This window comes from Nansenia antarctica (assembly GCF_963989245.1).
Source record: "Nansenia antarctica genome assembly, chromosome: 7".
NCBI classification, from domain to species: domain Eukaryota; kingdom Metazoa; phylum Chordata; class Actinopteri; order Argentiniformes; family Microstomatidae; genus Nansenia; species Nansenia antarctica.
This window is the reverse complement of record NC_137677.1, coordinates 15,015,157-15,025,702: the sequence shown is the minus strand read 5'-3', so window position 1 is coordinate 15,025,702 and position 10,546 is coordinate 15,015,157. Positions and strand designations below refer to the sequence as shown.

At 44.3% G+C, this 10,546-nt stretch overlaps 1 protein-coding gene across 1 annotated transcript in view; it reads left to right on the top strand.

Annotated features, from left to right (window-relative positions):
- The window catches only part of dsc2l (desmocollin 2 like), a 16,660-nt gene extending 14,450 nt beyond the window's left edge, over nucleotides 1–2,210 (top strand). The window contains exon 16 of the mRNA XM_080535468.1: nucleotides 54–2,210. Within this exon, the coding sequence (XP_080391594.1) occupies nucleotides 54–263 (210 nt within the window). The 3' untranslated portion in view covers nucleotides 264–2,210. The remainder of the gene's footprint in view (nucleotides 1–53) is intronic.
- The last annotated feature ends 8,336 nt before the right edge of the window (nucleotides 2,211–10,546 follow it).

Below are 10,546 nucleotides of genomic sequence, written 5' to 3'. Positions count from 1 at the left end.
CAGTCAGTTGTGCTGATCCTCTGTATCCCTGTGTGTTATTCTCTGTCCTGCAGAAGCTGGGGTATTTTGGCGATGAGTCCCAGGAGCGCTATGCAGACGACATCCTCCAGGCGTACGGGTACGAGGGGGAGGGGTCACTGGCCGGCTCGGTGGGTTGCTGCAGTGACTTGGGCGACCAGGACAATTTGGACTTCTTGGACTCGCTGGGGTCAAAGTTCAAAACACTGGCCGACATCTGCATGGACAACGAGGAGGAGAACTGACTGATGAAATAAGAAACTACTGATAGGGCTTTCACACCGCCATGGAACCGTTCTGGTTCGCATTCGCGAACCAAGTCTGGAACCGGCCGGCGAGTTCAGACAGAAAATAAATTGGTTCGGAGCCTGAAAAGTTGGTTTCGCAGCGGGAACCAGAAAATAGTGGTTCTCAAGCGGGAACCAAAACAGTCACGTCGTCAGTGGGTGTGTCATATTCTAGGCTGCAAAGACCAGCCATTAAACAAAATGTAATCTGATCTAAATCTAATCATTAGTGATAAAAATAAATAAATCCAAAGTTCTCTATCTTCCTCACATGCTCAGCAAACACACACACACACACGCACACGCGTGAACGCACATTTTGTAAGCCATTTCTATTCCAGTAATGGAGCTGCATGGTGCTAGTAAGAGAACACGTGTAGAATGTGTCTTGTTTTGTTTAATAGAAAATAGTGTTTATTTCAGATACTGTAGTAGAAAATATTATCCTCATTTCCTGTGAAGTAGCCGCCATCTAGTTGTGACATTTTTGTTTATCCCGCCCCTTCATCACCCATCGTTGATGACGTGGATGGTTCTGGTTACACTGGTATGAACGTGGGCTGGGTTTGCCAGACGGCACCAAGGTTCAGAGGTTTCAGAATGCGAACGGCAACGGTTCCTTGGCGGTGTGAAAGCCCTATCAGTGAGAGGCAGGAAATACAGTATGAGGAAAAACACTGAGGTCAGATCCATGGAAGAGCAGTCCTAACGGACCTGAGGAGGAGGGAGGAAAGGCATCACCCAAAGACCTACACATTGGCCTGTCTCTCTGTGGAGCTCTGCATTTAGTATACCTAGCTTTGACACCAGGGGGCGTGTGTTGCTACATGTTTTACAGTGATAACAGCACACTGACCTGGCCATAGGGAATGTGGGTAGAACATGGCTGCTCTTATCATCCCTAATTATACGGTATGTGTTTGTGTGTAAGAGATGATGTCAGAAGAGTTGTTCTTGATAAGCACGTACTCTTCACCTGGGATTGGCTCTGTGGAGGATAACACGATGCCTCATAAATTATGCTAATCGCTGCTGTTTGTCAAGCACTCACAATCGTATATTTTTTCCGATAAGAAGAAAAAAGAAGGAAACACAAAAAAGATTGTTTTGTACATTTGTGCTAGTAACTTTTAATGCAGAGTATTTTTCTATCGAACTGTATTCGCTTCAGATGCCTGATTCTGACTTGTATGAAACCTAATGGTATTTTTTTGTGATTAAGAAGTGCTTAGTGAAGAGAAAATGGAGAGAATATTTAAACAACGTGATCACTCTCTCTATCCCTCTCTACGTCAGACATGTATGAACGCTAATGAGGCAGTCTAACTACTAATGCCTTCCTGTGGGATTCTAATTGGGATGTTATTGAGATGGGTCTGGTAGATTGCTACAGTATAACAGTAGTAATCTGACATTCATGTAGGAATTCAAGTATTACATGTGATTTGTGATTCTTTTTTATTTTCATTACAAATATTGTCTTTGGTGAATTAAGCGAATTGAAAGTAAACAACAAGATTGATCCTTTTTTGAGGAACTCACACACAAAAATGTGAAATGTTTTGTCGTCAACAATGCTAAAATGGCATCAGAACCATTTTGGCGATGTGAGTTTGTGTTGTCAATTTGTGCTCAGATGTTTTACAATTCAGTTAGCTACAGAAAGGAGATGCAGGTGGCCTGGGGTGGTCCAGTGGTCTAGCACCGTGGTCTACAGTGCACACATATGCCCATGTCGGCATGGGTTTGAATCCGGCCTCTGCCCTGCTGACATGTCCTCTCTCCCTTCTTCTCCTACTTTCCTGCCTGTCTTCACTATCTGTCCAATAAAATGAAACAAAATATGAGTGGGACTGCCCCACTCAGAAAAATAACTTTAAAAAAGAAAGAAAGAAGATGCAGGCAGCAACAGACACATTTTCAAAGTTGAGAGGCAATGTGACTAATTCCCATTGGAGTGAAACTCACTGTCATTCTCTACTCTTAGACTATGTTTAAATATTAATGACCTAAACTAAAAATAAACTGCCATTATGAAAATTCTACCCTTTGGTATATGGTTAGAGTAGAGGGAAGAAGAGATGTACAGCTATGTAATCCCAAAAAAACATAGAGAAACTGAAACTCATATAACATTATAATCACCTGGTGCTGTGAGTCAGCATCAAGCGCTCCCTTTGTCTGATAGGCATAGAATTGTTCTGTTCCCTCCCATTCAGTCTCATTCTGAGCTGTGAGGACAAAGTGAGCAGGCAGAGTGTTCTTTTTTTTTGTGTGTGTGCATGTGCGTGTGTCTCTGTGTGTGTCTCTGTCTCTGTGTCTGTGTCTGTGTGTGTGTGTCTGTGTCTGTGTGTGTGTGTGTGTGTTTATAGAGATAGAGAGAGATTGAGATGTTGACTCAGATGGTAGAATGAGCAGTCTGTACCTGCAGTGAGAGAGTTGTTCATCAGATGCTATCTTATGAGTCAGCCCTTAGTTGGCAGCCATTATCTTGTTATCCACTCATAAACACATTCATTCATACCAGCACTACCACTGTGGCATCTTGTGGTGTCAGAGAGGTATTAAATACGTCTGAACGTAATACCCAAAGCCCCTGGGGAACAAAGTGTTTGGAAGTGGGAGAATACACAGACAAAATGACAAGGAGAGAAATATCTTTATTCATTAAAAAACAGACACTTCTGCATAACCACAGCTATTAAGTTTGGACATAATGTAAGCTCATAAAAGTCTTCCTCATTGGAGGAATCATGAACAAAATGCCTGCAAGGATTATTTCATCCGCTCCCAGAGGGTCCAATTAGGGAAGTGTAAGAGATGCTCAAATACGTCTCTAAATTCACAAGAGCATCCTGGCGAGTTCCTCACTCGGAAATGAAAAGCCTGTAACACTGGGCCCCAAGCGCTCGTTTTGAGTTTGAAGTAGGCAGCAGCGGCCAGGGGCGGCAAACCAGTTCCATCTCCCTCCTCCTGTGGTTGGCAGGACAAAGGGCAAGGCGGATTTGTCAGACTCTCAGCTCTCAGCCAATCACCTGAGGGATGCGCAGGGATGTTGTCTACAGTACATAGACTATGCATAACATACAGGTATAAACATGGGTTGCTGTATGATGCACTCACACTGTGTCGTGAGCTTAGAATGATAAGGTTCTATCTCCGTTTAGGGTAGTTCAGAGATATTGAGCGTCAAAGTTTTTACATTCCATTATGTTTTGTGAGATGGAACCTTTGTATTTTATTAATTACTAACTCCAAAATGTCAACTTTTTAAAAATAACACCACACAGGCATGAATAAACACCTAATTTTGAAAAAAATGGAGATAGAACCTTATAATTCTAAGCTCACGGTGTGACACACACTATCAGTTTGGATGAGGCCTGTGTAGTGGAGTGTTACAGGAGTAGACAATGTTCTGTCGGTGTGGGTCGGGTCAGTCTTGGGTAGGCTTGAGTCAAGGCCGGTGTGTCGACCGTTTGTCTTGGTAGAGTAAGTTGCATTTGAACTAGACACTCCATAACTGACTGCACACTCCATAACCCAAGAGGGAAGTGGCTGCTCCAAAGTCCCAAGGTGTACTTCCTGTCTGAACCAACAAGGCTGGCTTGGCACATGGCAAGTTCTGTTTGCACATTGAGGGACTAACAATGTGGCATACAGTGTTTTGTATATAGTTTACAATCTCTACTGTTAATAAAAAACTGAACAAACAACTCTGGAGCTGGCTGACCCAGAGGCAGCCCTGATATAATACACTGCTCAAAGAAATGAAGGGAACACTTAAAGCACATATCGCGGATCTCGATGAACGAAAGCCAAACCGGTCATGCTGGATGATGTTGCAGGCGACGTAAGGTTTCGCCACGACGTCTCCAGACTCTTTCACGTCTGTCACATGTGCTCAGTGTGAACCTGCTCTCATCTGGGCTCTCATCTGAGAAAGGGGCGCCAATGGCGAACCTGCCAATGATGTTGTTCTCTGGCAAATGCCAATCGAGCTGCATGGCGCTGGGTTAGGAGCACAAGTCCCACTAGACTTGTCGGGCCCTCATGCCACCCTCATCAGTTTGTTTCTGACAGTTAGGTTCAGAAACATGCACACGAGTAGCCTGGAGGACATTGTGTAGGGCTCTGGCAGTGCTCCTCCTGTTCCTCCTCGCACAAAGGAGCAGATACCGGTCCTGCTGCTGGGTTGTTGCCCTTCTAAGGCCCTGTCCAGCTCTCCTCGTGTAATGGCCCATCTCCTGGCATCTCCTCTATGCTCTTGAGACCGTGCTGGGAGACACAGCAAACCTTCTTGTGACGGCACGTATGGATCCTGGAGGAGCTGGACTACCTATGCAACCTGAGTGGGCTACAGGTACTGCCTCATGCTACCAGTCGTGACAAGGACACTAGCAACATGCAAAACTAGAGAAAAATCAGTCAGGGAGGATAAAGAGAGATAAATGGTCTGTGGCCGCCACCTGCAAAACAATTTCATTTTTGGGGTTGTCTTGCTGTTGCCTCTCCTGTCCACCTGTTGTCGCAATAATCACTGTCCTCCTAACCTCCCCCTGCCTGCTGACAATCATTCTGACCTCCCTCTTGCTTCCTTAATACAACAGCACATGTCAAAATCACCATCACCCATACTATCCTGCCACTATTAGGCCAGAAATGATTATAGAAAACTATTATAGAAAATTGCATATACTCTGGGCCATGCAATGGAACGATTTACTGAACCGCCAAGAAATCACAAATGCTCTCTCGATCTAAAATTCTGTCATGATTCACCAATCTGGAAACAATGACTGCGTTTACATGCACACCATATTCAGATTAAGGTCAATATTTGGGTTATTGTAATATTCCGAATAAGGTGTTTAATGCGCTGTAGCAACTGGAATATTCAGTTTACATGTTAATTGGCAAAATAATCTCTAGTCACATGGAATTGCATATTCAGGTACACTGGACATGCGCGTACTGCTAGACCGGGAAAATGGTTCAAATATAATTAAGACAGTACCGTAAAATAATTCATACATTTTAATTCATTCGGTAGTATTGTCAACTCCCGAACAATCTCCTCTCCACTTACATTACGTCTGCATCCAGGATATGGCATGTATGATACGTTATTCATCTGTGTACATGTAGGTTGTATAAAAAGAGCTGATGCATAATACACATTATGATAATTGTTGAAGTGCCTCTTGCTAAGATGTTTCTAAGACGATAAATAATATCACAGCACTGGTTTATCAAGTGTCATGTGGCTTGCTATGCTGTCCCTAACAACAACAAAACCCAGGATTCCCTGCGAATCGAGCATGCGCAGACGTAACTGAATATTCCGAAAAACGGAATATGGCCTTAATCGGGTTCGGTACATGACTCTTGCCCAATCGGAATATTGAGCATATTCCGATTAATACAGGAATATGGTGTGCATGTAAACACAGTCAATGACTGCTAACTTCCTCAACTCTGTGTCATGTTAGATGTTATTATCCAAAACGAACCCCAAGAGTGTCAAAGCTACAGGTTCGGCGAACAGACGTTGGAGGACTCAGGTGAGTGCGTGACTCTCAGGCTTGCGAGACACCCAGGCTGACAAATATCACTTCCACGTTAATACTGCCTTTACACAGTCAAGTTGTGAATGCTAGCCTAGTTGCATTAGCCTATGTTTTCCGGCAGGCAAACCTGTTTACAGGCAGGCTAGGCTGGACTATTCGAGGTTGGGTTGGATGATTCAGTGTGAAGAAGAGGGCTGTGCTGGTCTGGTGGTAGTCTGCCCAGGTCCAGGGTTACTGAGTTGTTATGGGGCGTTGGCTCCTTCATGACCCAGTCAGAATAAGCATCATCTCCACGTTGCTCTCCCTCCTACTGATGTTGAATGTCACACACAGGCTGGATGAATTATCTGCGAAGCTCGAAGAGAGTGGTGGAAGAGGGAGGGGGGGTCGGGGTTTAGCATCCATGTGCAAAACATCCATATGCTGATGAAGTATGCAGTTTAGGGCTATGAGGGGAAAGGGGCGGGGAGAAGGGGGGGGTTCATGGAAGTGGGGGGTTGACACAGTCAGTAGATCAGGGGGCAGGGTGTCGTCAATATGACAGAATGACAGACTGACATGATAGGATTTGGATATTAGTGTGTGGAAGAGTTATAGCCCACCTGCCACGAGCTGCGGGCTGTTAAACGGTTACACAAGGGCCTTAAATCGCTCAGATGAATAGGCCGAGGCAGATGCAGAGTGAGTGTGTGCGTGCGCGTGTTTGCGGTGACTTGGTATTCAGGCGGGTAACTCAGCCTCAGCAGGATGCTATTGTTAACCATAAGTGAGGCGATGTGATTGGTTCGTACATTTAATTGAAGCTCCCCCCACCGTGGCTCCGGTCTTATCTGTGTGAGTCAGAGTCAGAGCTCTCTCCACAGGCGCTGCGCCTCTCACGAGACTCCCGGACGAGCCTCACAGACGCCAGAACACAGCGCCTCCTCTGACTGTATGCTAGGCGGGAGATAACCATGCGTCTGCGTGTGCGACGGCGAAGAGATAAGATTGAGTGAAATGCTGGAATTGTATTTTTTTTGCGTAGTCTTAATACAATACAACAATCTTAATTCAATCACCATTATCCCCCCACGGAAGCTCTAAGTAATGAGTTGGATTATGGACTTCAACAGTAGCCAAGCAGCCTGTGTGTGTGTGTGTGTGTGTGTGTGTGTGTGTGTGTGTGTGTGTGTGTGTGTGTGTGTGCATCAGCTAAGCCTCATATACTCAAAAGTGTATGTTCATCAAAAAAGGCTCCACTTAACCATCTTATTTATACATTTGCTGTATGTTTTCACATGTAAATGGGAAAATGTGCCTGTAGGCAGTGTTTAAGTGTGTAGCTTTGTTAAATCAACATGATTTAAAAGCGTTTGTGTACACAATACAATAGTACTCTAATACTCGGCACCACTGCATACACACAACAGAAATCCAACGAGAGCCTGATGCAAACACATGTACTGTACTCAGGGGTTAAAGCAGGATTGAAGGTTAAGGATCACAATTGATTGCATAAGACTAATAATTTTCAACAGAAATAAATTTCAGACCCTTCACTGCTCAGTGGCGTGTAGTACCTCTTCTGAGTGTAACTCCCAGCATCACCACTGGGTGGCACTCTGCACTCTTCTCCATGCTCTATGCTCAGCCACTCTATGCTCAGAGACTGATTGAATTCCATGAGACGGAACTCCTCCAAGAAGAGACAGCTAGAGGGAAGTCACAGAAAGGGAAGGATGTGGATGTGCCAGTCTGCATCCAGGTAGTGCATTTGTCAACTGCTTGCAGACACCACAAACACATATCTAACCACTGATTCTAAACTCTTAGGGCTGGTTTGTTATACCTCTGCAATGAAGACACTGTCAGTGAAGATCCTCCGTAGAACATGATTTCTTATCCAGAAGAAGGAATAATTTCATTCCTAGAAACCAGCTCCAAGGGTATAACTCTCAATTGTAGCTTGCAATGCATAGATCCATGAAATACTTAAGCATGAAACAATGATACAAAATCCCTCAAAGTCCAAGACAGTGAGCCTCCCATAAGAGAATTGTGACATACACACGACACACAACGTCGTTTCAAATCAAATGTTTCAGAAGGCGTCAATTATACGCGAGCCACAGTACTGTCTGATGCGATAGGGTCTAGTTTAGTCTGATAGGGTCTAGTTTAGTCTGATAGGGTCTAGTTTAGTCTGATAGGGTCTAGTTTAGCCTGATAGGGTCTAGTTTAGTCTGATAGGGTCTAGTTTAGCCTGATAGGGTCTAGTTTAGTCTGATAGGGTCTAGTTTAGTCTGATAGGGTCTAGTTTAGTCTGATAGGGTCTAGTCCCATCGTTAGTTGTTGAATGGCATGGGCAAACTTTGAATGTGTAAATCGGTCAAATGTTATGTTCCATCCTTGGTCACAGAGCCGAGTTATTTTCAGGATCTCTTTTATTTTTTTATTTTATTTTTTCTGAGTGGGGTCCCACTCATATTTTTGAGTGGGTTACATGGTCAACGCTTAACCTGTGGTTACATGGTCAACGCTTAACCTGCTACGCCACCTAAGCGCCCCATTTTCAGAATCTCTAACTACATACTGTAGTTATACCCTCCGAGACGGAGTGTAGAGGAGGAGAGTGATGAGGTAGACACATTAGTCACATTAAACAGCTTTTATATGACACTAATCTCAAACCTGATTCATGCTTAATTATGCATACTCTTCCATTTATTACCTCACAGGAGGGTGAGATGAATAATAAAACACATGAGGATTAAATCTGCTGCTTGCAGTCAGCAACATCTCTGAACGAAGGAATTGCGAATCTTATCACTGTTGATTGTCCTGTTGCTCCTCCTCTCTTCTCCTCCTCTCCTCAACCCCTCTTCCCCCTCTCCCTTCTATGTAGTTTGCTATGTCCTGGGTTTGTCATCATAGAGAGAGAAGAGAGAGAGAGAGAGAGAGAGAGAGAGAGAGAGAGAGAGAGAGAGAGAGACTTCTGTCGATCTTCAATGCTCTTTATTACAATATAACTAAATCATTCCCCTTACTCTTCCAGAGTATTAGTCTTGCAGAGTAGGCATACTGAATACTTAAACAGAAGTGACATCCAACATTCACAACCCTGGAGAGACTGACAAAGAATGTGCCATTTAATGATTCAACAATAGAAAACATTCCAAAAACCATCATTCAATCATATTTATTCATCAAATTCAGTCAATGGTGTTGTTTATTGTATCTATTCCAGAGAACAAATACAATAAAGAGACGTACAAGCATTATCATTCTTTCTCTCTCTCTTTCTGCTCCAAAGTTATCTTCATAAAATGGGTGGTGTATTTCTTTGTGCGGTGGGCAGGAGTGTCTGTATTCAAATGGAATGCAAAGCCTGCATTTGTCTGCAGTGTTTCAGCGCAGTCCTCTGAGACACTTTACAGAAATACAGGCTGCTTTCTCTGCTTGCTACAGCATTAAACCACAAACACAGGAGGAAGTTTATCATAGTGAGAACATCTTTTTCCAAAGGTATCTGTCGCTCAGGTCTGTCCAGTTCCTGGGCTGTGAGTGGGCCCCCCCCTGGGCCTCCCCCCCTGGGCCTCCCCCCCTGGGCCTCCCCTTGCATAACCAGAGCTGCTCAGATGGATTGTGTTGTAAACAAGTGAACTTAATGAAATCTGTTATTGCAGGAGCTCACTCGCCACCGGGGACACACAGCCCCTAATACAGCAATTAATTCCGCAAATGAGTTATGAGTGAGTTATGCAAGGCAATATTCCCCATTACTGCCGAGCTGATTGCATTATGAATGTGTGATAATAGAGATGCTGCTCCCATGACAGACCCCTGGGCTGGTACGGGCCTGCGTGAGCCTTCACACACCACTAGGGCTTGTTCTCCCTCTCGGCTAGGGACACATTAACTCCTGATCAATACCGTTTCTGGGTAAAGTGACTCACAATTCCAGAGAACAGCAAAGTAAATGTGGGTCGACAGTTACTGGATGTGAGCAGACTATCTTTGTCAATCGCTTGAGGCTTGATTTCGGAGAAGATGCTACACTATTCAGGCATTCCCATCTAGGGGTGGGTGTGTGCTGGTCTGGTCTTTAAGGATCTTATATTGTATGTTCCAGTTTAGTGTTGGCCTGTGTGTTTGTTTGTTTCTGGTGGTTTGTGGTGGAGAAGTTTCTCTAGTTTCTCTCCACCACAAATGGAATTTAGGAGACAGTTGGTTTTGGTTTCTCGATCGGTATCAGGTTGGGTTTTGTCAGTGGAGAGTTGAGGAGACAGAAGAGTTGAAGAGTTCACACTTTTGTGCTTGGGAGGCATCAGTGCCGTGGCTGCCACCCACACACAAGCATCCTGGAACACTCAGTGCCAGTGGATTTGCATGCCGGGTCGTGGGGTCATGCTGCCCACAGCAGAGATGTCAGAGAGATCCGGGGCCATCCGCCTCATCCCGGACAAACACCCGCCGCAACCTCAACAACTATTGCTGAGGGGATGAGTCACTATGGCGACGGAAGTGACAGGGACAGGCAGGCAAAACAAATCTCTTCAACGGAAGATATACTTATAATAAACACTTTAACCATTAGAGAGAGAGACCTCTTTTAAATAAAATCTATTATTATTATTATTATTATTATTATTATTAGGGAGAGAGATAGAGAGAATGAACACTTTCACCTTT